General features: G+C 53.2%; 1 protein-coding gene across 6 annotated transcripts in view; it reads right to left on the reverse strand.

Moving 5' to 3' along the window:
* The window catches only part of SDK1 (sidekick cell adhesion molecule 1), a 724,732-nt gene that overhangs the window by 188,418 nt on the left and 509,674 nt on the right, over positions 1 to 26,640 (reverse strand). For all 6 annotated transcript variants that reach the window (XM_043455307.1, XM_043455310.1, XM_043455311.1 and 3 more), the window contains 3 exons: positions 10,452 to 10,563; positions 9,638 to 9,828; positions 2,646 to 2,729 (listed from right to left, as the gene is read on the reverse strand). In XM_043455307.1, coding sequence (XP_043311242.1) covers positions 2,646 to 2,729; positions 9,638 to 9,828; positions 10,452 to 10,563 — 387 coding nt within the window. The remainder of the gene's footprint in view (positions 1 to 2,645; positions 2,730 to 9,637; positions 9,829 to 10,451; positions 10,564 to 26,640) is intronic.

Raw genomic sequence — 26,640 nt, forward strand, 5'->3', positions numbered from 1 at the left:
GGTTGCCCCCTCCTCATCCGGGTGACGTCACGGGGGCGGCCGAGACCCCCGAGCAGTGAGACTGCAGCGGCAGGCAGCCTCGCCACCTGCAAGGAGGCTTGAGGTTGGGGCTCGCCAGGCGGGCGCACGCGGTGGACAGGGCCACGGGGCAGAGCCTGGGCTCTAAACGAAGGGGCTGTCCTTGGCCCAAGAGCACGAGGACCCCTGCTGCTCGTCCCCACGTGGGTGTGGTGAGTGCAGGCGGCCCGGCTGCCGGGTGACCATGCACTGCCCCAGGGGCTTTGCTGCCTGGGACACACCAGGCCCTGCTCTCGGTTCCCTTAGATCCTTGGAGAACCAGCAAAGGGAAGACTGCTTCCCTGCTCCTTCCTCTGGAAGCCAAGAAGGGTCAGGCCACCCAAGAGGGTGGACCAAAGAGGCCGTCCGCAGAACAGACAAAAGCACTTGAGGCAGGGTCCTGGGCTTCAGTGGGCACAGTACGCTGGTTGTCGGAAAAATGCAGAAGCACCTGGCTTATTTCTAGATCTTGGATCCTTCTGTGCCTCAGCTTCCCTAAATATAAAATGAATTTAAATAAAACATCTCAACACGATTCACGCTGAAAGGCACACTCGGATCCGTTGACTTATGATACTGTGTAGGTGTAAGATGTCTTCTTTAATAAATAAAGTTAATGTCGCGGAATATTTCAAGATAATGTATTCTCAGATTCTGTTCTTTGCCTTCATTATGTTTCCTGTCACTTTTCATTAAATCAGGAAATTTAAAAAAATTCATTTGCAGGTAAAAGCATAACCACTTCATGTAAAGTCTCATAATAGCAATTACATGATGTAGCTTTCATAAAGAATAACCACTTCGCATGCTGCTAAGGTTTCATTGTCAAAATTAAAAGAAAGCAGTAAATTATATGATGGCAACGCAACGTTGAAAGACCTGTTCAGTATGTATTTATAACCCTGTACTTAACAAGCAGTTTACTCTGTAGAAATCATGCAAGAAAAGCGTCTTCTTGTCAAAGGGAGAGCCTAACATTGTCATTTATGTAAAAATAATTGTTAGTATACAGGGAACTAGGAATAGTTCTATTTGGGGGCAATTTAATGTCATAAACAGAAATCTCATCCCCGCAGTATGGCAGACTCTTGTTTCTAAACTATAAGCACTCTAAATATTTTATAGTTTCACTTTCACAGAGTTGTTGGCCTTAAAAAACTGGTGTTTAGACAGAAGTGAGAACAATGGGGCCACAGTAAGGAAAGACTTCCCCGGGAAGTTCACAGGACTCTCCTCTCCCCTCCCGGCGCCACCCGTGTGGGTCGAGCCAGTCACAGAGAAGGGCGCAGAGCGGGGCTGGACATGGTCCCATGGAAGCTGCGGGGGCCGGGGCCGGAGCCCCTGAGGAACCGGCTACCCTGGGCCGGAGCCGCCTCTGCAGGAGGCTCAGTGGATGGAGGGGCGGACACTGGACGCCCGTGTCTACCCTGACCCTCCACAACACCCTGAGGGGCAGCCCCGCTCCCTCCCTGCAGGTTGATTGTATCTGTTGGGGTCCGGGCCTAAGCACTGGCTACGGAGAGCTGGTGGACGTGGGTTTGGATCTGGCCTCCACTGCATGGCGGGAGGCAGCTGCCTGTCCAGGGATCCGTGAGCAGCGCCCTTGCCAGACCCCAGGCAGGGACTTTACAACAGGGTCTCCTCCATCTTCCTGCCTCTGCGCCTAAGGGGGTGCTTTCCTGAAGATTCCCAGAACTGTTGGGAAAAACTCAGCCTCCAAGTTCTTAGAAGAGCTGAAACCCTTAAGACACACAGGTCTTAACATAAAAGGTCCTTCTCATTCTCTGACGATCTCCAAGGCACTTGCGCGGTTTTTATTATGAAATTGCCGCAGAAAACCTGTCCCCGCTGGAGGCTTAGTGTGACCACACGTGTGCTGGACGTGAAACAGACTCATGGTCAGCAAGGAGGGGTCAAGGCACAGCGACAAGAGGTCAGATCACCCCCGTGACGGAAGAAAGGTCAGTCAAAAGCTGAAAGGCCAGAAAAACAGGAAGATTTCCTATTCAAGAAGTTAGAATGATCTCTCTCCTCTCAGAGTGGACGTGGTCAGCAGCCCCCCTCACCCCAGGGATGAGAACGAACTTCCCGCCCCAAGTCTTGGGAGGCTTACTCTGGGGGAGTCGGAGCCTCTGAAGGGAGTCAAGGGGACAAGACTTGGTCTCTGTCTGGTGGGATGGATGCCGTTAAGGCTTCCTGGCTGTTCCTTTGGGTAAATATTCTTATCCCTGCTTTGCAGGCGAGGACAAAAGCTCAGCAGGATCGAAGGCCTTCCCCAAGCAGCACACCCAGCAGCGGAGTTCTGCTCCAGGCGAAGCGTCTGCTCTCTCACCGTCTCAGTCCACCTGTCGCCACCCAGACCACGGCTCTGCCCTGGAGACGTCGCTTTTGTTCCTCCACTGTGTGGAGGCTTCCCCTACAGCCTCTGGGAACCCGCCCGCGGCTTCCCCACTCATGGCTCCCCGAAAGGCCCCCATGGCTCCCCCACCCCCACGGCTCACCTGCACCCGTCCACGGCTCCCCCAATTCCTTGGGCTCCCCCCAAGGAATTCAACATTGGCATGGCCCTCACGGCTTCCCTTACTCACCCATGGCTTCACACACGATGTCCACGTTTTCTTCCACCTCCGCTAATATCCGACTCTCGGGTTCCGCAGTAAAATACGGTGGCTCTTTAAACAAGAAAAAAACCGAAACAGCCCCTAAGCCAAAGAGAGGTATTTCAGAAGACCCTTACAGCCTGAAAGAGTTTGAACTCCTTTTATAGAACTGTTTTTGAAAACTTCATTAGCTACCTACCACCGTGCACACAAACTCCAAATTCAGTGAGCAGGGGGCAAAGGCAATTTATAGTCCAAGGTTTCAGAAAGCAAATTACTACTCAGGGCAATGGCTACTTTCCAGTTTATGGGTCTGAATCACAGAATATCTTAATTCACATTTTAGAAGGACTATCCCATGAGGTTCATAAAGGTTTATATTTACAGCACAGTATTTTATAGGCTAGCTTGCTTCAGTGTCTAAACTAAACAACAACTCATGAAACCCGTCAAATAAGGCATCACAGGCAGGTGCCCGGCCTGTATCAGGGAACGGGGAAGCCTATTAACATATTTTTCAAAGTCTTAGCAGTCCTTCTCCAAAATATAGATTTAATACTTCAGTGGAAGGCAAAATCATAGTTAAGAGAAGAAAGTTAATGGACCTCTCATCCATCTTCAGCAGCAAAGGAAACACAACCACTTGCATCTATCCAGACACCCGGCCCGCCCGCCTGCTGTCGGACGAACAGCGGAAAAGCAAGGGTTGTATTAAACAATGAATTTCCTTGGAGAGTAAATTACAGTGTTTTTCTTGGTTTATTCAGCAGGAATTCAACATTGGCATGGCCAAGTTTGTCACGTATTAAGGTAGTAGTGTCTTCATTATCATGATAACCAAGGCTGGTCATTCATTTCCCTTGTGATAATCTCTGGGGACTGTCTTCCAGCCAGGTTTGTTTCCAACTCTAACTGTGTGACTCTGGATACTGTAGCTTGGCCTGCCTTCTGTACTGACTATATCTTTAAACAGGGTGGGACCTAAAGGAGGAAACAGAGAAATGAAAACTTAAGTGTCTCAGAGACATGATGAAGGAAGCAAGGCTGAAGGTTCCTCCCTGGAAGCGGTCAGGTGTCAGCCCTGCAATTACTGCGTCGCTCAGCCAGAAACAACCTGCTGGAAGGAGCCCGTCTGGGCGAGGCCATGGCTGCGGACTCACTGGATGGGGGGCTGAGTCTCCACCTGGTTGCATGTGTGTAGACCGGGCCTCGAAGAATGCTGCAGATTCCCCGTCAACAGGCTGGTCTTCAACTACACACGCGTGCACACTCCACCCCGCCTCCTGCATCAGTAATGACGCCAGCAGCACTAACCACCTAGCAGCAGACACAGACGGCCGCCTGACGACCCAGCGGCTGCACCCCGCCCAGGCCCTAGAGTCATCTCGGATGCCGAAGTCAATACCTACCCCTTGTTGTCTGGTTATGGGGAGGTGAGGGGAAAGGAAAAGAACTAAGTGAAAACATGAGCATCTGCTATGATTGACTACAGCCTCCCTTTTCCGACGTAAACACTTTGCTGAGACCCTGGGAGAGCCGCACGCAGCTGTGATAAGTGAGGGAGCCCCGTGTCCTTTAGTTGGTTTCCCGCAAAACCGCAGTCCAGCCCCGATGCCCATAGTGAAAGGGGCAGCCTCGTGTACTCACACCCACCCCTCCAGTCTTGCCTGTTCTCCCGTGCGTTCCAGCGTGCACGCACACGTGTATGTATTTGGTCCCATGCACTGTACGACTCATGTGGGTCTGCATCCATACCGCAGTCAAGATGCAGGATGGGTCCACCCTCCACGCCGCCCTTCTGTAAGCACGCCCACCCCAATGTCCCACCCGGGGTCTCTGGTAACCCTCGACCGCGCTCCGTCTCTTCACTGCTGCCATTTCAAGAACGTTACACGCGTGGAACCACACGGTACTGGCCGTGTGGACCGGGCTTTTCTCCCTCAGCATCCCTTGAGGGTCTCCCGAGAGGAGCCACACTGTGACGGTGAGACCCCACGCGTAGGATGCTCAGCACCCACGGGACCAGACAGCCCGAGGTGCTGACTGCAGATGCTGGCTGGCATCCCGACCGATGTCCTGGGGCTGCTCTCCTGGCTCTGCAGTGTCCGGGGCTTCCCAGGTGCCGGGGAGCAGCCCGCCTGGGCTCAGAGATGAGGGGCCGTCCTCACACAGTGACCCAAGGCTGGCCCAGGCTGACCAGAGGCCTGGCTCTGGGACCGCAGGTGCCTGGCCAGGGCCGCTCTTCTCCGAGTGCTGTCATCCCCATCTGCCCAGCTCCCTGGCGCTCGGCTCCGCGTGCTCTGTGACCCCACGGCCTCCTGGGCGCGTCTGGGAGGGCGGCCTGCCAGAGCCGGCCGAGCACTGTCTCCCCTGCTGCCAAACCCCAGGCAGGGTTCAGGGGCCAGAATCCAGGGAGGCCAGGTCTGCCCACTCATTTATTGATTCTCCTGCCTTTTCCAGAAAGCGTTCCAGGTGGCTGAGCTTGCAGAGCAGCCGCGGGGCTGCCGAAGGCCTCAGACCCTCACGGCTTCCGATGGTCATCCCACCGTCCCCCCCGCCGCCCGTTACCTCTCCGCCCCCTCTCCAGCAGCTCCACAGCACTCAGAGACCCTCCTCTCCACCCTTAGCTGCACCAGTCGGCTATAAGGACAGCAGACGGGGAGAGTGCCACCCTTAGCTACATCAGTCGGCTATAAGGACAGCAGACGGGGAGAGTACCGGGCTCGTCAGCCGAGACAGCCTGAGGTGCCCGGCGGGGAGTCTGCGGTGAACGAGGCGGCCCCACACGGACTTCGCAGGGCAAGAGTGTGTCCTAGCTCCTCGGCAACAACTCTGTTACAGAAAGGGTGTCCTGCCAATGAAGGCACACGCTCGACTTCTAAAAGCGGATCACAACCGCAGCCAGTAAAACTGGGGATTGAAACTAAACTTTCATCTCTTTTGAAGCAGTATGAAGACATCAGAAAAACATTCTTGTCCTGTGGACACAGTGAGTTGAGGAGAGGCCAGCCATGCCGAGGGTCCTTGACCTCTGCCAGGGGCCACAGGCGGAGGGCCTGACCTTCCGATCAGCAGAAGCTCCTCAGAGCTGGAGGCGGGGACACCCTGGGCTCTCCCGCCCCTGACGCTGGGCTTCGGCTTCTCCCCACCCTGCACCCCTCGCCCTGAGTTGCAGGGCCCGTCCTGAGCAGGGCTCACTGCACGGCCCCGAGGCGCCCCCCGGCCACCCCCCACCCCCAGAGCCACCATCTCAGGAAGCGGCAGAGCCTAGGGTGGGCCCTTGACTCCCCATCATCGTCCACACGCTGGTGCCTCTGTCCACTGGGGTGGGAAGGACACCCCCCAAAGGTGTCCACCCCCAGTCAGCGGTGATCGAGAACACGCTACCCCACATGGCAGGGGGGCTCTGCCGACATCATTGAGGTCATCAGTCTAAAAATGGGGAGACTTTAGATCCACTGGGTGGACCCATCCTCATCATAGGAACCCTTGAAAGCAGAGAACCTTCTCTGGCTAGAAGCGGGAGGGACGGCAGGAGGGGAGGTAAGAGGTCTGCGGCGCGAGGATCCGCCCTGCTGCTGACTCTGAAGATGGAGGTGGCTGCGGCCAGGGATGCTGGCTGCCCGAGAACCCAAGAATGACCCTCCAACAGCTCAGAAGGAAACAAAGTCCAGTCCCACAGCCTCGTGAACTGAGTCTGCCAGCCCCTGGGCGAGCCGGGAGGTGGACCCTCTCAGAGCTTCCGGACAACAGCCCAGCCCAACGCGGCCTTGGGCGTGGCCTTCGGAGGCTGGGAACCGGGAGGCGATACGTCTGTGTTAGTTTAAGCTGTTGAGTTCGTGGTCCGTTCTTACCTGAGCGACACAGAGGCCACCCACTCGTTCTGGTTCCTCCACAGGGAATGTGGTTTTCAAGTCGCTTCGCTGGGAAGTTCAGACTCGATCTGCAGGGCTGGACCACCTGCTCCTTCTCCTGCGGAGCCTCCCTGACCTCCGCAGGCTGGGCCCGCCCCCGCCCCACCTTGGCCACGTGCCCTGGGGGCCGATGACCCACATCTCTGGCAGTCTTCCCGCCATGCTGGACGCTGCTTCAAGGAAGAATGTGTCATCTCTGTGTTTCTTGGACCTGATATAATTTCAGAGGCGACACTTAGAAACCCCCTACTTGAGGAGAGAGAGAGGAGATGTCCATAGGCCTCAGGAGCCTAACACTCCTTTAGGGGTAGACATGCATCTTCCTGGTCCCCAAGCTCCCCCTTCTCCCCACCAGGCCACATGGTGCTGGGCAAACATGCTCCTGGGGGGTCAACTCCAGCACTTTCAACCTGCCACACAGCAGGCGCCCAGGCCCCAAGCACTGAACGCCCTGGCCACAGACAGAAGGGGGTGCACTGACCCCACACACTGGACACCCAGACCCCAGACAGTGGGCACCCTGACCCCACATGTTGGACACCCTGACCCCAGACAGCGGGCACCCAGGCCCCAGACAGCTGGCACCCAGGCCCCAGACAGTGGGCACCCTGACCCCACACACTGGACACCTTGCCCCAAGATAGCGGGCACCCAGGCCCCAGACAGTGGGCACCCAGGCCCCAGACAGCGAGCACCCTGACCCCAGACAGCGGGCACCCAGGCCCACTGGATACCCTGCCCCCAGACAGCGGGCACCCAGGCCCCAGACAGTGGGCACCCTGACCCCACATACTGGACACCTTGCCCCAAGATAGCGGGCACCCAGGCCCCAGACAGCAGGCACCCAGGCCCCAGACAGCGGGCACCCAGGCCCCAGACAGCGAGCACACAGGCCCCATGGCCAGAAAAGAAAAAGGACCCTGCGGCAGGGCAGGAGGAGGAGAACACGGATCGCCAAGCCCCGGAGGCCACCTTTCCAGGGAGAGTCGCGCCCGTGACACTGCTGTAGGCAGACCCCATGTTCCTGTTTAAACCTCAGAAATGGAGCAACCCAGCGGGGGAGCTGACGGGCGGGGTACGCAGCCACAGCTCGCCTGTCCGGTCTCACCAGCATGAAACAGCAACGGGAGCCAGCCTGGGTCTGCTCCCTTTCATCTGCATCTTCATGGCGACGGCTGCCTGCACGGTTCCCCGTGGGGCCGGGCCCCGAGTTCCTCGAGGACCCCTCCCTCCACCGTCTCGGGGCTCGGGGCTGCCATCTCCCGAATCACTCTGAACTAACAGAGGCTCTTCAGGGCCTTCCCAGGATGCAACCACAAAATCCCACCTGTCACAGCAAATTCTTATGAATAAAGGGGATTTAAATCAACGTCATAAAATCCAAGTGTGTCTGTATACCTTTAAAAGCCGGAATACAGAGAGGTGGCAACTCAGAGAATACAATAACAGTCTGCTCTGGAATCCAGATGGAAATGCAGAACCAAGTTCCCGAGAACGATTTAAATATTTTTAAAAGGGAATTACGATGGAAGCAAATGTTCTAGTTCACAGGGAGATACATTTCTTCTCTTGTTTAAATACTTTGGCCATCTGACTCGAACAGCCAACTCATTCAGAAAAGACTCTGATGCTAGGAAATATTGAAGGCGGGAGCAGAAGGGGACAATAGAGGATGAGATGGTTGGATGGCATCACCGACTCAAAGGACATGAGTTTGAGCAAACTCCAGGAGACAGTGAAGGACAGGGAAGCCTGGCATGTAGTCACGGGGTCACAGAGTCGCATACGACTGAATGACAACAATAACAACAAAAAATGTTTTAACAAATACAGCCCCGTCTGCTGGAGACTCACAGACTTTAATCTGGGCTCTACCTGTGACGCGCTGAGCTCACACGGCGGAAGGTCACCCCCGAGGGAAAGCTTCCCCCAGGCAACGGGGTGCGGCCTGGACCACTGGAGAGTGTGGGTGAGAAGGCGGCAGGGAGCCAGCCCGGCCCCTGGTGCAGAATCCGCAACGGTCTGTGATCAGACCTGCCTCGCCGATGCCTCTAAAATCCGCGAGTGTCTTTCAGAGCGGTGACAGGCTCCCAGCACCTGCATTTGACAGTCATTCTCGGGCCATAGAGCCACTTCCTCATGATTGAAAGGCACGTGACACGAACTGCCTTTTATGCAGCATTTCTTCACACGCTTCCTAATTTCTTGTGAAGGCACAGGCTTCTGTTCTTTTTTAGTTTGCAAAGTGGCAGACTGCAGGGTCTGTGATTAATACGTGAGGAGCGACTGCTGTCAGAGGCTTTCTGCTCCTGAGAGCCTTCCCTTCCTGTTCTCACCTGCCTTCTCCTCAGAGAGAAGCAGGGGCCCTGCCGCCTGGGCCGACCCCGCGGTCACCGCTCATCGGCAGCGGCCACCACTCCCGGACAGGCCACTATGACAGTGATCGCAGCCGCTGCGGGTCCTAACAGGGGCTTAAGGGACGCGAGAACTACGGGCCCTGCCTCGTGACACAGTGCAATCTTAACAACCTGAGAACAGACAGAGGATGCCCTCAGTCGGCGTATCACACACACCTCCTAAACACCGGCGTTTCCCAGGGTTTAGAGCGGTTGGAACGCGCCTGATCCTGTCTCCTGCTCCTACGACACCTCTCTGATCTTACTTTTCAGTTTAACAAAAGGGAACATTCAAGACTTTCTGACTTTCTTCTGGGTCAAAAAGTAAAAAAAAATAATGGTAATAGATTAATCTCTGAACACTGATCAGAACAGACAAGTAAGAGTTATAGAAAAGCCTCGTGGCAGAAAGACCAGTAGCCAAAGGCGATAAATATGTCAAGGATTTTGACACTCTATTTCCCAAGCTTTACGATTGGAAGTGTTCAGAAGAACATTTCTCGGAAGTATTCAGAACATCAACTCTTTAGATTGAATGTGTTGATGTTCTTGGGAAAGAAGAACAGGCTTAATCTGGGAGGCGGACTTCGCCTCCAGGTGAGCGGAATGCAGGCGTTAACTTCACTTTCCCCAGACTGAGGGGTGGGGCCTCTTCCACTCTGAGCCTTACCTATGATAGAAAGGAAGGCTTTGGCTCTGGCTGGCTCGAAAGCGCTGCCTGGCAGGGCCGCCTCGCAGACGTACACTCCGGTGTCCGAGGAGGTCGGGTTGCTGATGGTCAGGCGCCTCCCGAAGCCGTGGAGTCCACTGGTGACCCTCATCCCATTTCTCTTCCAGGTCACACTCAGCTCCTCGACGGGCCTGTGGAAACGAAGGGTGTTAGTGACGGTAACTGTGGATTGCGTAGGTGGCAATAATAATCATTTTACAAGGAACCACGGTGGGCTGAACAATGGACACTTAAAAATCAATCCAGACACAGCTCTGCTCCCCTACGGCACCCGCGGATGACACATTCTGCTCAAGGGCTGCTGAGCAAGGATAGCTAATTGCAGCAGCAATGGACCATAAGTGCTAATGGTTCCGTTGGCTCTGGAAAAGAATGTTTAAAATAAATACTGCTAGGGGACACGCTACATGGGAGGCCTGATCCCAGGGACTCGAGTGTGGGGCGGCCACTAACTGGGCGGAGAACATCTAGGACGACAGAGGAGAAGAGGTTAACGCTTTCCTTTGCACCCAGAGGCCTCAGCTCCCCTCTGCTCCTCGGTCAGAATCTCAGAGGATACTCTGCCTGACCCACAGTTACGGCGCCGACTTCTAGTATAAATGTCACGTCCAATATAAACACCGCAGAACAAGGCCTGGGAAGGGTCCATGCGATCTGCCCGTAATGTGCTGTGCCCACAGCCCGGCTGTGGGACCAGGTCCGCCGTTGCTGGGGGAGGCAGCCACTCCCGGCAGGTGGAGGGCCAGCCGCGTACCTGGCGTTGGCAATGCACTCCAAGGTGGTCTCGCTGGACCCGGCCACCACACTCCTGTTGCTCGGGGGGACCACAATGACGGGGGCCATGGCTTCAGGCGTGCCGGCGTCTCCTGTGGCAGAGAAAGCGGAAGCCATGAATGGGGCTTCTGGAGCATAGATGGGGTGAGGATGGGAATGTGATGTGAGGGTGGGACACGGACAGGAGTCTTGTCGAGCCACTCCGATAGGAGAGCCAGCATCTCCGGACCCGACCCAGCCCCAAGGAGTCCTCCCTGGGGTCCCGGTCAGGCCTCTTTCTGACCGTAGGAGCCGGGGTTGGAGCCCACAGCCTGTGAGCCCACGTCCTGTGCAGAAGCCCTGGGAACCGAGAGGCCTCGATGCCCCTCTGCTCATGATGGCCTTCACATGGCTGCATGTTCCACCACTGACCTTATTTATCAATTAAAGACTTTTCTGATTGAGATACCTGGTCTAGCCACTGCTTTCAAACCATCCAATTCCACAACGATTTCGTGGGTCAGGCCCTCTCGTGGGCACGTGTGTGGTTGGGAAGTGGCCACTCTCTTACATGGGCCTGAATGTGACCTCAGAGCAAACACATCCCATGAACCAAGCGCTCAGCTCAGTCCTTTCCATCTGAAGCGTAAATACCCTGACTCCATCTCTGCAGTGTGAGTATCAAGCTATAAATAATTCAGTTCATCCCTCTGGTGACAAGGGAGAAAAAAAATCACGAGATGGTTTTGCAACTCTTCTCTCAAATACGTGTAATATCAAAATTAAACTACGCACGGTGCGCATTACTACTGTTTATCCAGGGAAAACCAAGACTGATCAAACATTTCGAGAATAGGAATTTCAACAAAGGGTGGAGATGGAGGAGACTGGACATAAAAAATAAATGGACATCACGGCAAATGCAAAGTGCTTCCCAGAGGACCTAATGCTGCAGAGACGCGCCACCCACGCGAGCAGCTGAGGGGCACCCTGGTCGGTTCCACCGCGGGCGGTGCCGTCAGGGCCGTGGAGAGAGGAGACGAGGAGAGGGCCGCACTCTAGTCACAGTCCCACAGCGCTGGGTCCCGCTCTCACTGACTCACCGGTACGAGATGTTGGAATGAAAGGTTCAAGTGAATTAAGAAAAAAAAAAAGCTTGCTGCAGGCAGAACCAATAGATCCATTTTTAAACCTATATATCGACGACATTAAGGCAGAACCAACAAATCATTTTTCAAACCTATATATCGACTACACTAACGGGAGGCTGCTTCGTGGACCCTCAGGTCTCCTGGGAAGCCCCGGGCAGCCTGCCCCTCCCCACACGCGGCAGCGCGGGGCCCGTGGGGCTGGCGATCAGATCTCCGCGTACAGACACGTCCGTGACAAAGGACGAGGGCTCGGGGACGCGGTCACACGGACAGCCTGCCTGTCATCTGTGAAAGGCGCTGATGAGGAGAAACGACCCGAGGAGCTAATATTTGCACACGGCCGTGTGAGTGAAGGAGAGCGGCAGGGCGCCGGGAGGTCGCCGAGCAAGGTGCTAATTTGGCGTTAATCGCCGCTGGCCGGGTGCCAGCACTTGTCCCGCCAGCCCGGGAGGACGGTCCCCGGAGACAGGCCCCGGACTGCCCACCGACCCGGGAGGCGGGGGCCAGTGCCCACCCCAGCCCACAGCACCTGGGGACGGGCGAACGGGACACGGCAGGTACCCCCAGCGGGGGAAGGAGGAAGCTGTTGGTAACGGGGATCCCTACGGCACGGGGACTTCTGTTTGTGTGGCTCTCACTGCCCCAACGACGACAAGATCGCAAGGCCCCTCAGGTGTCGGGTCGGCAGGACAAGTCGGTGAGCGGCTGCACTTGGGGCTGGGACGCGTCAGCCCATCCTCAAACCTGAGTGAGCACGTGGATTAAACGGAGCCGCAAAGAGGGACTGAAAATGGAACAGCCCGCCGCACCTCCCAAATGTGAGCTCCGCAACTTGTCAACGGGCAACCTGGCTTCAATCGGGCGGGGAGCTCAGGGCTGCTCCCGGGGGACCTCGAACCCCAGCGCACACAGCCCCTTCCTCCGGAGCCGTTCCCTCTGAGGGAAGGGCTCCTCACCTGTCCATCTGCTTTACCAGCTGAGCACTCTGCACGGGGTGGGAGGTAGGGAGCAGACTGTTCCAGACACAAACCATGAACCGGCCCCCGTTTCCAGCTGTGTCACCAGCAGCCCCACGGCGGCCACGTCTGTCCTGGGTGTCCCCAGGCCGAGACCCCCTTCCCCCGCCCCAAGGTTACTATTCCTCCACCAGATGCTCTTTTCCTCTTTCTTCACTAACGTCTCCAGTCCTGTGGACCTAAGTCTGCTTTTCAGGGAGCTTTTACTCCTTTTTTAAGTGAGAGGAAATCAGAGATGTGCATTTTTAACCTGCCAAGCTGACATTTCAACCAATTTTATTCCCCCCACATTCAGTTCTTAGCAGAAAAATGCAAAGAAGACTCTCTGGGCATTTTTAAAAGAATAAAATGACCTCTTCATTTCTGCTATTTCCACAGTATCTGAGATACAATAAGTACTCCACAGATACTCAATGATTGGTTAATTTTTCATAAATATTCTACAATAATGAGTCACTATTACCACTGCCAGGAAAATTACCTCTTCCTCCAGTGTTCTGCATTAAAAAACATGTTTAAAAAACCATATGCCAGTGTAGTAAGAATTATTTCCTAGAAAAATGAAAACAAAATGGGAAGCGGGAAGGAAAGCGTGTTTCACCAAGTTCCCACACGGCCGCCCAACTCTGCTACATGTTCACATTCACAAATGTTGCCCCATTTAATCTAACAACCAGCTATTACGATGACCATTAGCATCCCCCTTTTACAGATGAGAAAATTGAGCCCCAAAGTCACGTGACTTCAGATGGCAGAGAATGGGTTTTAAACACGAATGCCTTCATCCTAAGTTCATAATCTTTCTTTTACATGACGACGCCTCCTCCCAATAAAAAGTTTGGTTGTACTCAGTTAACCAAAAATTAAATTAACTAGAACGCTCCTTCCCCTGAGCATTTCCTTAATTGAGACTTTACTGTAGCGTCTTCACTGAACGTCTCCCAGGCTGGCAGAGGTGGCTGGGAGGTGGAGCCACAGGCTCGAGAGGGTTTCTGCCGAGGTCAGCAGCAGTGGGCATGGGGCAGCTTCAAAGGCAGAAAGGCAAATGCTTTGTAGTCCCGGGAAGAAAGGCTCCTGGCAGGGGGACCTGGGGCCCCACCTGAGCCGGCTTCCCCCGCCAGGAAACCCTCAGTCATCAGAGAGGCTGAGGGAGAGAGCTGTCCAGGTTGCATTTAATTAAAAAGTACATTTAAAGAAGATTGAATCTCTCAGATGGGGGGAAAAAATGTTCAAAGTCTACCTGAACTGCTAAGCTGTGGAATTACTGCAGATACAGCAGATGAAGGGCAGACGCCCTGATGCCCAGCAGTTGAGACTGTGCCCTCAGGGGATGGCAGAGTGGGGATGGACGCGAGCTACAGGGGCCAGGGGGGCCTGTGGGGAGGCGGGAGGCGCTGACCGAGAGCCTGAAGGGAGGAGCCAGCCGGCAGGCATCCAGACGCAAAGGCTCGGACTCTGGGGACTGCGGGGCGCACAGGAGGACGTGGGGAGCCAACCCGGTGAGCCCACGAGCCCGTGGGGGACGGCCACGTTTGCAGTGGGAGGCGGAGGTGTGACGGGACACGGGATGCTCCCAGACAGAGCCGCACGCGGCGTGGGTGGACTGGATGCAGGCACAACGGTAGGACCGAGCCGGCAGAGGGCCCTGCTGGGTCTGAGAGCGCAGACCTGGGAGAAGGCGGTGCGGGCAGTCGGCTGCTTTGGAAGCGGGAGGCTTGTTAGTCTCCAGGCTCGTCAGCAGCCTCTGGCTGCTCCTCCGCGCTTGGTCCCTGTCTCTCTGCTCCCAAGAGAGACATTCACTTGTCTTACCCACACAACCCCTCTCAAATCAGCTGCCCATTCCTCAAATAAATAAATAAATAAAAATAAACAAATAAACTGAAAATGGGACTACCGTACAACCCAGCAATCCACTTCAGGGTGAACAGTTGACCCTTGAGCGATGCTGGGGTTATGGGTGCTGGGCGCTGGCAGGTGAGAATGCCCAGGTAAGCTATGGTCGGCCCTGAGTACACACGGTCCCTTCATATACACAGTCCCCCTGTACATGCGGTCCCACCAGATACGTGGTCCCTCCAGATACACGGTCCCCCTGTACACGCGGTCCCACCAGATACATGGTCCCTCCAGATACACGGTCCCCCTGTACACGTGGTCCCACCAGATACATGGTTCCTCCAGATACACGGTCCCTCTGTACATGTGCTTCCACATCTGAGGCTTCAACCAAGACAGAGGGAGGGGTGCCGCAGTATCTACTACTGATGAACGCATCTAGAGGCAACACAGCAAGTCCTCGTTCAGCAGCACCTAAAACCAGCTACTGAACAAGCTTACTTCCCTGCAGTCCCGTGGTTAGGACTCTGCCCTCACTGCCAAGGACAGGGTTCGATCCCCAGTCGGGGACATAAAACCCCATAAGCCCCAACAAGACCTGGATCTTCTCCATTTGACTGAAAACTGCTTTCTTTTCTTTCCATCTAGAATCCTAAACCTCACGTTGGATGTGCAAATAAATCTGTTTTGCATATAAGAATGGACCCAGGGTTTCACCGCCTCTCCTGCTAGACACCCTGCTCACAGCCCAGGGGGACATGCCACGCCAGCCTGCGAGCTCAGAGCACCCACGTCCCCCAAACCCATCCTCTCCAAGATCTGCACAGCTCGTTCCGAAGTATAGCCTTCTTCCTCTTAAGAAAGCGCCTCCGCCTTGGAAAGGGGGAATTTTCCAGAAGAACCGAGAAAGCGAATCCCTCGATTGGCTTTTTCTTTTGGAACCGCTGTCTCCTGCGTCCTGCTTTCCACCGAGTGTGCCCAGCCGCTCGCCTCAGGGAATCTTAGAGGTTCAACCCAGCGGGGCTGCGGCCGTTCCCTTTGCAGGGTTGGGTCCCTCCCTGGATGCCCGGAAAACAGCGATCTCAAGGGCTCCAACGGGAGAGGCTGACTCACATCCACCCGGGACACACAGATGCCCGAGCCCACGCACTCAACCAGAGGCGACCTCGTTCTGCGAGAGGCGGGCGATGACGCCGCCACAGACCCCAGGACTAACAAGAATCTCCGCCCCCCAGTTCCTGGTGGGTCTGTACCTACAGGGTTCTCAGGTAAAACGAGGATTCCCTCCAGAAGCAGCAGATAAGTGGGGCTACAGGACCTTCCGAAACCTTGGAATCTCCTTGCTCCAAATCGACTGGTCTAAGACTTGTATGAACCACAGAGGAAATGAGGCTGAGAGCACACCGGAGGTGTAAAAGCTCTCAGTGCTGAGATCTAAGTTCCTCGGCTTTTTAGAAAATACCCTTTGCAACCTCGGATACGGGTAACATGTCTCGGTTGTGCTGAGCAGATGGCAGACAGTTGCAGACGGCTTTAACGGGCCCTCGGGGCTGAGCACGAAGCGGCCCCCTCGAGCCGGGGCAGCGGGCTCTCACCACCCGGCAGCGTCCTGACCTGTGGGGAGGCCTGTCCATGCCCCCGCGGTGAGAGCATGGGGTCAAGAGCGGAGGACAGGCCTGAGCCTGGGACGGAGCCCGGTGCCTCCAACTAGAAGGGCAGGCAGAGCAGCGCACGGGGGCCGGGGCGACAGGCAGCCGGGGCAGTGGAGGAAGGGCGAGAAAGACGTGATGGTGCTGAGGAGACAGAGGCTGTTGTTTCTTCCAAACGGACTGGAGTTCTCCCACAGACAGCCAAGGCTGTTTCTGCTCAGTTTCTGAAGATGCATCTTGGCATCTGCCTGGCGGAACGACTGCTAAGGAACGCGGGCTGTATATATATATGTGAGCAAAAATCCTGACCTCCACCAAGAAGCCTCTCACTGTCCACAGAGCTCACCAGACACGCAGCGCGGGAGCCCCTCTTTTGTTCAGTTGTATGGCTCAGCTTCTGCACCCCGGCCGCCTCCCATTCTCAACTGCTTTCTGGCAATAAAAACACCACTTAATTGGTCAGTCTCTTATGAATTCCTGACCTTCTTCCTTGCACAACTAGGTACATTGGTGCCCTTTTGGGAGACGGGTGAAAACAGCTCCGAGACATTTCACTTAAAGAAAATCGAGTGGCTTTTCTGCTCACCAATTGCTTTTGCAACTGCATGGAGCCTGTCATCTTTGTCTGCATTATTAAAATGGCCCAGCAAAGGGGTTAAGTGCCTTCCCGCATGCTGAAGCAGCTCAACGTGCGCACCACAGGGAGCTGGCGTCTTGAGAGCTTGAATCCTGCAGAGCTGAACCCTCCAGGGCACGTGTCTTTTAAGAGACTAGGAGATATATGTATGTGTGTGCATACATATGTGTACATGTATGCATGCGCAGATGCTCAGTCATGTCTGACTCTTTAACACCATGGACTGTAGCCTGCCAGGCTCCTCTGTCCATGGGATTCTCCAGGAAAGAAAACTGGAGTGGGTTGCCACTTCCTTCTCCAGGGGCTGGTCCCGACCCAGGGATCAAACCCCTGTCTCTTGCATCTCCTGCACTGGCAGGAAGACTCTCTACCACTGGCGCCACCTGGGAAGCCCCATATATGTGTATATATAATATATATAATCTCCAAGAACCCATAGAAATTATTATTATTCTTTTTTTTGTTAACATGTACTGCAATAAATGGTGTATGTGCGGCAGGCAAACCAGATCGTTTCCTGGTATTCTAAGAGGTGAGTTTCTCAAGGCAGAACCTGGGCAATTTTAAGATGCACTTCATTCTGAAAACTGAAATAAACAGCACGAATTTTGTCCTGATTGGAAAAATCATGGTCACTAAATTGAAAGTTCCTCCCACCTTTTACTTTCCCCAGACTCACTTTTTAGTTTCTCCTCACCCAGCCCCTGAACAGGTGAGGTGGCTGTGAAAGCTTCTGGGTTGATAATCTGTTGTGTGTGGCGCTAAGAAAGTTTTCCTGTCCTTTTCAAACACTATGGACTCTCTCGATCATTAGCCAGAGTCCAGTCACAACCTCAAAGGTGCTGGGTGGTGCAGTGGAAGATGGAAAGGGGGCGTGTGGGGCTGGGGGCGTGTAATGGGGACAAACCCCATCACAGAAGCTCTCCCTGCTCCCTCCGGACGAGTCTATACCAGCTGGCTCAGTTCTTCTTGTTTACTGTCCAACGGTAGGGAGGAAAGAAAAATGGGAGGAAACACAGCGGTATGTCCCATTTACACTGTTATCTTTACATGTACTTCCATTTTTATCTCAATACACTTCTGGACTTTCCTATTGACAAGAGACGATAAATAAAATAATATGACAGCTTGACAAACAACCCAGCCTTTTCTTTTCTTCTCATTTATAACATATTTGAGAACTTGCACATTTGGAAATGAATGGAACGTTACGAAGAATGTATTTCCATCGGCTTTTTACTGGGCAGAGAAAAATGAAGGTGTGAAAGGCAACTCTGCAGTAGGCTTATTCATTTATTTATTTATTTTGGGATAAGCGCAAAGTGGTAAAGCGGAGAGCTGGACTGTGGATTTAGGATCTGCGTGGTTGGACACCGGAGCAATCCACATATCCAGGGACAACAGCTGATAGACAACCTGCTTCTCATTTAAGTATATAAATGCAAAACCTACTGCTTAATGGGCTTCCCAAGCGGCGCCAGTGGTAAAGAGCCCGGCTGCCAATGCAGAGGACGTAAGAGACATGGGTTCGATCCCTGGGTCAGGAAGATCCCCTGGAGGAGGGCATGGCCACCCACTCCAGGACTCTTGCTGGAGAACCCGATGGACAGGGGAGCGTGGCGGGCCACAGCCCACAGAGCCATGAAAGAGCGGGGCAGACTGAAGTGGCCTGGTGCGCACTCACTGCCTAACAGCAGAAGCAGCACTGGTGTTGTTCTAGTCACCCAGGGGGTCCATGGGCGACCCCATGGGCCATAGCCCGTCAGGCCCCGCTGTCCCTGGGATTCCCCAGGCAAGAATACTGGAGAGGTTTGCTCTTTCCTTTTCCAGCAGATCTTCCCAACTCAGGGATGGAACCCAGGTCTGCTGCACGGGCAGGTGGATTCTTTACCACTGAGCCACCAGCAAAGCCCCAAAGACGCAGAACCAAGAGAAAAACCATGTGCAGTTCGGTGGGTTAGAGGAGTGAGAGGCTATTTTTCATGAGATTAGGTCCATTTTCCAAATGGTGTTCTGAAATTATTGAGAGTGTACCTAGGAGCAGTAATAGATCACTTTTAGCCTCTATGAGAAATGTCCTTGAATAATTTTGCCAAACATGCCAACCTGGGCGTGGAGCCGCCGGGGGCAGTTGATCCCCTTATAAGGCTATTAGCAAGGATGGTGGGGAGCTGCAGGACCCCTTGGGGGCCTTCTGAAGCCTTGGCCTCTCCCACCACCCTCACCCCTAGAGCTGCAGGGGCTCCAAGGAAAGAGATTTTCTCAGGGTTCACAGGAGACACAAACTACTTAGAGGCTGGGAGACCTGCAGGAAGAGCACCAAGCGAGCCCCAGGGAAGCAGTCAGACTCACAGGAGGTTTCTGTAATGGCTGTGGGCCTGCTGTCCGGGGGCCAGGAGCATCACCGACAGGCCTGCCTTGGGGGGCTGGGGGCTCTGACGGGGACGGGCCGGCCCTCCCTGCCACGCTCATCCCAGGCTCCCACGCCAGGCCACCCCCCGCGAGCTGCGCCAGCCTGTCTGTCTCTCCCCACGGGAGCACGGCCGGGAGCACAGGCGCCGCCCCAGCCACGCTCTCAGCACCGGGTGCCCGGCGAGGTCCAGCAGGCATCTGCTGACTGACAGAGGGCAGGGCTCAGCTTCCCTGGCTCACCGGCCACGTGAATCGTCCCAGCGCCACCGTCACCCCCGATCTGAGCGCCATGCCCCCCAACAACCCTCCCCGTCCCTGCCCCGCCCCCGCACGGCTGCCTCCTGAACCCCCACCCATCTGCTGAGGTCAGGGAGCACGTCACCTCCTCCAGGAAGGCTTTCCGGGCTTCCCTCCCCGGGGTGGTGGGTTCCCTGAGGCACCCACACGGCTGTCTCTCCCTTCTCTGTCTCCTGTATCCACACTTCCGGGGGTCACCTCTCAGCAAACACTCGCACCCACATCTTCCCTCACACACTCCCACCACACACTCCCACCAGCACACTCACACCACCCGGAGTGTGGTGGGAGCTCACACACTCCGCTTCTGGGGAGAAGTGAGAGCAATGCGTGTGTCCTTCAGAGGAGGGCATCTGTACCAGCACACAGCTGCCCCGTCCCGTAAACGCCTGACGGTGTGTGATCCGCAGGTACCTCTGTCCTCCGCGGAGCCTCTGGCAAACAGGAAGTGCCTAACAGGGGCTTAAACTGAATTTAACTTCACAGTTTCTAAGTCAACATCAATATCTTTTCCTAAGACAATCACATCTCATCCCAAGACCAGCGTTCTGCGTGTTAAGTTCTCGGACAGAAGCACAGCTCTGCTCCTTAGATATGCTTATGACTCTCGGCCAGGCTCAGATCCTGCTAAAATATCAGCTGTTCTCTACAAAGCATGATTCACAAACAGAATCTGTAACTAGAAAAGTGTCTGTGACAGATAAAACCCAGAACAAAGAAATGCAATCTTGAGTCTCTGGGGAAAACAGATTATCTTAACAAATGCTGTAAGCACGTGAAAGAAAAAAGGGGATAAATAAGAGAGAAAGGGGTCATGGTATGCTCACAGAATGTTATCTGGAAAAATCACAATCGTGCCCCCCCCCCAACTAAAATACAATGAAGATCTTTAGAGAACCAGACTAAATTGAAGTTATTTTCCCTTGCTACAGATACCATTGTTCAACTCGCAGACTAGAAATTATTGCAATTGAGGCTCAAGGTAAATTCATGGGCTAGTTATAAAGACACCTGCTTGGGAAGCTGTGCTGCTAGCGAACACTCCCTGGGCTGTTACTTCTTGAAGACTTTGCTTGATTGGAACGACATAACACTGAAAGCTTTATATTTTACACCTCTCCCCAGCCACATGAAAACATGAAGAATCGAGGGGCCAATATTTTGAGAAACAGGTTTCTCAAGGTCTCAGCTCCTTCCCGGAAGGGGCACCCCACAGACCAACAGATGACCCTCTTTTCATTTTCCCGTATGAGACTGATGTCCTAAATAAAACCAGAGCGTCTCAAATTAGAAATCCAAAAACCAATAAAACCTCTCATTTACATATTTAGTGTTTCATAAAACTGAGATGCCGTGAGGTGGTTCTGCCCAGAATTGAAGGAACACTTTATCAATCATGCAGTGTTTTCTTATGCACTCCCACCTTAAACGCTAATGTTCACACAAACATACCGAAGAACACTTCCTCTGCTGTGTCTTTAGGTAATCAACTTCTTATTCATTTCATCTCAGAAGAGAGCAAACTTGGAGGCAGAAAGTCTTGTAGGATTTCTGTCCTAACCAGCATAGACCAACTGTGAGCACTAAAAGTTCCAAATCAATAAATAGTAAGTAAATGATTAAATGAATAACCGTGTCCATCAACCATATTCATTCCCAGCTGATTCTGGGAACAGAACCGTGTTGTTTTCCCACATGAGGATCAAGGAGCAGTTCTCTCTGGAGGATGGAGGGAGGGCTTTAACCCAGCTCATCTCCGGGTGGGCCAGGCGGGGCTGTGCCCTCACCTACATGGTGTGGCTGACGGCTTGCCCTGCACCAGGGCAGGTTCTGGGCTCAGCCTCTTTGGAGATTCATCATCCTGAGTGAGGAGGAGATGGTTGGATGGCATCACCTACTTCGGGGACAGGAACCTGGGCAGACTCCGGGGGAGTGCAGCAGTCCACGCAGTCACAAAGAGCCCGCCACGACTTAGCGACTGAACAGCACACTGCGTGGGGAGCCCTGGCCCCGCGAGGAGCCGGTGAGCAGCCTGGAGGGCAGCGTCACGCGTGGTCTGAGCGCACAGGCGAGGCAGCGGTGAGGTCTGGGCTTTCACTCGGTCTTCCTCTCTCTCCCCTGCTCCTGTGTGTGCCTCTCCCCTGTCTACCTCTGGGGATGAGGTGGGTCATCGTCCTTGGTGAGGACCACAGCAAGTACTGCTGCAGAACGAGCCGGGGCACGCGGAGGCTTTGATGGTGAAGGATGAGGACTCACGACTGCGGAGAAGTGCTCCCTCGGTTTTCCCATCTCGTTTCTTTTTTGTTAGACTTGCTGTATCAGAATTACCCTTGGGTGTCACAACAGAGGTACAAACAAATCAGGAAATCTTAAGAGAAGAAAATATTTCTTTCCCTGTCTGCCCTAGCTTCCCTTAAATGAATATAAGTCAGTCCCACGGTGCAAGAATAGAGAACTCAGCTAGAACAAGACATTTTCCGATATGACCCAAGGTTATCTATTTAAACCAACTGGTTCTTCAGTCAATCTGCTAGGAAGCGAGGATTCTTTTTTTTTCTTTTCTTTTTTATGTCAACACAATCTCATTTATATTTTGGTCTAAAATCAGCACCGACAATAAATCTAAGGTTGATGACAGAAAGAGGGAGAGTACATAAAGCAGAAGCTGTGCATATAAAGAATTAAGCATACAGAACACAGCCAAGATCCCGCTGAAGATATATACTCGCAAATAGATTATCACGAGCCTTATGAGGGGAGTGCACTGCTGGTAGAAACATAAGAAGTCTGTTCACATAAACTGGAAGGCAGATGAATAAAAAATAAAGTCCTAAACCCATTTATGTGATTGTTCAAATATATTAAGAAAGACTTTGGTCAGTGTGGGCCTATTTAAGATGCAGAAGGTCGATGATGACTCAGCAAATCTGGACAGTGCAAAACTATCAGTTCAAACAAACGAGCCCCGCGAGTGTCCCTGCTGTAGTTTCAAAGCAGTGCGGGCGCTCCGCTCTCTGTGTGACAGCATGAATAACAGGTTCATAGAGAATTTATAGGAAATCTAAAAGTAATTATGGCAAATCACTAAATGACAGGCACTTCCACCAAACTCTCCCACAGCTTCCAATAAGAGGATGCCATCTAGTTGTTTAAAAATTTGACTTAGTCTCTGTTCAATCCATGGAATGACTTGCTTATAAGCAGTGAAATGCCCCACAAGCCCCCAGAGTGGGAGACAGAAGGGACTGGAGCTAGGATGAAGCTCTCTTTTAAGCTGCCTGGGATCAGTCAGCACGTGGATGTGGGCAGAACTCGGGATGGGAGGCAGGGGGGAGCTTACAGAGTGTAAAATCTGCCCCACGTGCAAGAATATGAGGCAAGGGTCCCCCCAAAATTACTTCCCCCCAAAGTGAGAGATGCCTCTCTCAGATGACAAATGCTCCCTTTATTTTTTTATTTTTAAAATTAAGGATTGTTTGGGAAAAACATTTTAGCCTAAAATAACCCTCATCGAAACATATGTTGGTTCCCTGACAGGAGTCAGAAAAGCTGTAGAAATTTAACATAGGTTTAGCAATTATTCTCTGGGGCTATGACCTCCTACTTACTGGTTATTGTCATGAAAAGGGCTTTTAAATATCATTTTGAAAAACAAAATGCTAAGGAAGTACATCCACACTGTTTGATGCTACCCAGCAGCAAAAAAATGATGAGGAAGCTCTTTATAGACATAGAAAGATGCTCTTTATAGATTGACATAGAAAGATCTCTAAGATGAACTGATAATTGAAAAAAGCAAATACTGAAAAGCAAGTATGACATGTTCCTTTCCGGGTAGAAGAAAGGGAAGAAATAAGACTATACATGCATATTTGTGTCTATTTACATTAAAAATGATGGAACAAAAATTAAAAATAATTCAGTAAGACAGATGCAGGAATCATTTTTTTCTTTTACAACTAGAAATAGCCATAGATAAGACCTTCTAAATGATGTTAAAAATACAAGTTAAATACATTCATAAATATATTTTTCGTCTAAGCCTGGCATAAAATTTATTTTCCTCAGAGTGTCTTTCCTGGTTAATTAATTTCAACCCCCTCACTAATTAGCTTAATTTGACATTAATACTTTCAGTTTGCAAAACACTGAAAAACAACATGCAGTTTTACAAACATTCTTAAGACCTTTTTATTTACATCTTCTAAGTTGCTTCTCAAACCTTCATGTGCACACAAGTCATCTGGGAGCCTGGCAGATTCTAAACCAGCGGGTTTGGGAGGATGGAGCTGAGATCCCCACTGCTCAGCTCTCAGGGGAAGCCTGTCAAGTCATCTGGGAGCCTGCTCAAAGGCAGATTCTAAACCAGTGGGTCTGGGAGGATGGAGCTGATATCCCCACTGCTTAGCTCTCAGGGGAAGCCTGTCAAGTCATCTGGGAGCCTGCTCAAAGGCAGATTCTAAACCAGCGGGTCTGGGAGGATGGAGCTGAGATCCCCACCGCTTGGTTCTCAGGGGAAGCCTGTCCTGCGGGCCGTGCTCTGGCAGTAGGGCTCCCACTCCTTAGAGGGGAAAAGATCATGCTTCTCAGCACACGGTGAGTTCTCAATACGTATCAGCCAACTCACCACTCCTCAGAGTGGAGCTGGGACTGGCAGGGCAGAACTCTCCTGGGAGCCGGTTGCGGGGGGCAGAGTCTCAGGCCACACTCCAGACCCACCGAATGAGGACCTGAATGTTCAATTTTCTGAGTGACATGTGTGCTCATTCAATTGGAGGAGCTCTGTGCTAGGTGATCTTACTCTCCAGTCAGGATTATATTCACATGGTTATCAATTACATAAAAGAAAGCACACAAGAACACTCTGTCTTCATGAACATGAAGGAGGGGGTGGAAGGAGGCAAGCTGAGGGGCAGCTACCCGGGGAAAGAGGCAGGGGGAAACCCGGGCTGAGTCCAGCACTGACACGTCTGGAGACCCTGGGGACACCAGTCTGGTGGAGCCTCAGTCCCGCAGAGGAGCAGCAGGTGGGAGGCGGGCTGAGCTCGGCAAGCTGAGTATGCTGGAAGGTCAAGAGGGGCCTGACGCCACAGGAAATGACTGAAATTTGGACATCGTGGTGTGGAGGAAGGAGGGGTTGCTAGAAGTGGGCTAACAAATTGGGCAGCGGAGACAATCTCGGTGTGGAAGAAGTAAACAGGCAAAGGCAGGAAAAGTGGGAGGGAAGGAAGACCGTGGATGGAATTAAGGGCCCCAAAGGCAGAGACTTTCAGATTATAATTCCAGCACATCTGCTGACCGCTTAGCATGGGCCAGACACTGTGCTATTCTCCATGTGCCCATTATCATGTGTATTTTTTGTTGTTGTTCCAGTTTTGACAGATAAGTAAACAGACTCACAAGGTAGCACCCCTGTCTCACAGGACAGAGCTAGGATACAGACCCAGGGCTTTCTCACTAGCATCTGTGCTCTGAACTCCCACCCCACCCTAACTCCAATGAAGACGCCCAAGGTGCGGCCATGCACAAGTAACAGAAGTAAAAGCCCACTGAGAGAAGGCTGAGAGACCCTTCAGCCAGAGTGGCCGTTTCAAACGCTGAACTCAGGCCAATGTTCCCAGAACCCAGCTCGTCACCCTCAGACCCTGACAGCTGCTGCAGGACCCGGCCCTTCCAGTCTCCGCCCTCTGCCTGGGGTGGGAGTCACTATGGAGGCTCACCAATATGTTGAGTTCTCTTCTCCTTCTTGACACAAGAGCAGGGTCCTTCCCTGTTCCCAACGAGCTGGGCGTCAAGTACAGTTAGCCGTGTGGCTGCTTTGGGCCAGGAGGTGAGAGTGGAAGGGATCTTTGTCATTCCCAAGCAGCTCCATTCAAGTGCCGGCATGTGACCCCTGTGCCCTGCAGTGAGCCTGGGGACAAGGCCCACGTGGCGGAGTGGGGACGCGCCGTGCAGTGAGCACGCTTCTCCCGCACCGCACCTCCGCTGCACAAGCAACGTGAGCGGGAAACAAACTGCTGTTTGCGCCCCGGGGGCCTTCAGGCGGTCATCACTGCAGGGCCCCTCTGTCTACACTGATGGATTCACTTGGTTCCCCACCCTGAGTATCCATCTCCACTTCCTCAGTGCCCCTCCCCAGCTCCGGTCATTCTGGTTTCCTCATGACTGGCCCGCATGCCCCGCTGCTTTAGCTCTGCGCCTGGCTCCTATCCAACCCTCCACCCCTCCCCACTGACCCACCACTGACCTTAGAGGCCATCTAGTTCTGCAGACATCCTTCAGGGGCCAGATCAAACTCCTCCACCTCTGAAGCTTTCCCTAATTACTCTGACCCCTTCTCCCAAGTCCACATGACCCTCACAGAGTACATTACAAAAGGAAACACTGCAATAAAACAGTTTGTTCAGAGGTGTTTAGAAGATCAGTTCTGTCGCTTTGTCTAAAAATGCCAATGGAATCCTGAGGTTAACCTTCAAAAACAAGACTTGGGCGGCAAGTCTTGACTTTCAGTACAGATAAGAGGACAAATATAGGCTGACTCTGCCCAGATCATAGTTTGACCAAGAGTGAAGATACACGCAGCGGTTCCCAGCCCATAATAAAGCTCTAAGGCAGCTTAGACTCTCTTGAGGAGACTCCTGTACGTCTGGCGCTGACACTGGGAAGGACAGCTGAATATGATGCGTCTCCTGAGGACACTGACAAAGAGCATCAGGCGGGACAGAGTTGGATCCGGCGAGGCAAACTTTATCTTCTTCAAAGAAGTCAACCCCTACACAGCAGTGTGGCCACGCGGTTGAGAGGACACGCCGGGGACTCACCCAACCGGCTTCCAGCTCTCAGCGTCCCGCTCAGCTGGGTGACCGTGGACAAGTTCCTGACCAGCTCCAAGTCTTAGCTTCCTCATTTGTAAGTGAGACAACTCCTCCTGCCAAAAAGTGAAAGTGTTCGTCACTCAGTCGTGTCTGACTGTTTGCAAACATATGGACTGTAGCCCGCCAGGCTCCTCTGTCCATGGGATTCTCCAGGCAAGAACACTGGAGTGGACTGCCATTCCCTTCTCCAGGGGATCTTCCTGACACAGGGATCGAACCAGGGTCTCCTGCACTGCAGGCAGACACTTTACCATCTGAGCCACCAGGAAAGGCCAAGAATCCTGGGGTGTGTAGCCATTCGCTTCTCTAGGGCATAT

The sequence above is a fragment of the Cervus canadensis genome, chromosome 32, assembly GCF_019320065.1.
Source record: "Cervus canadensis isolate Bull #8, Minnesota chromosome 32, ASM1932006v1, whole genome shotgun sequence".
NCBI classification, from domain to species: domain Eukaryota; kingdom Metazoa; phylum Chordata; class Mammalia; order Artiodactyla; family Cervidae; genus Cervus; species Cervus canadensis.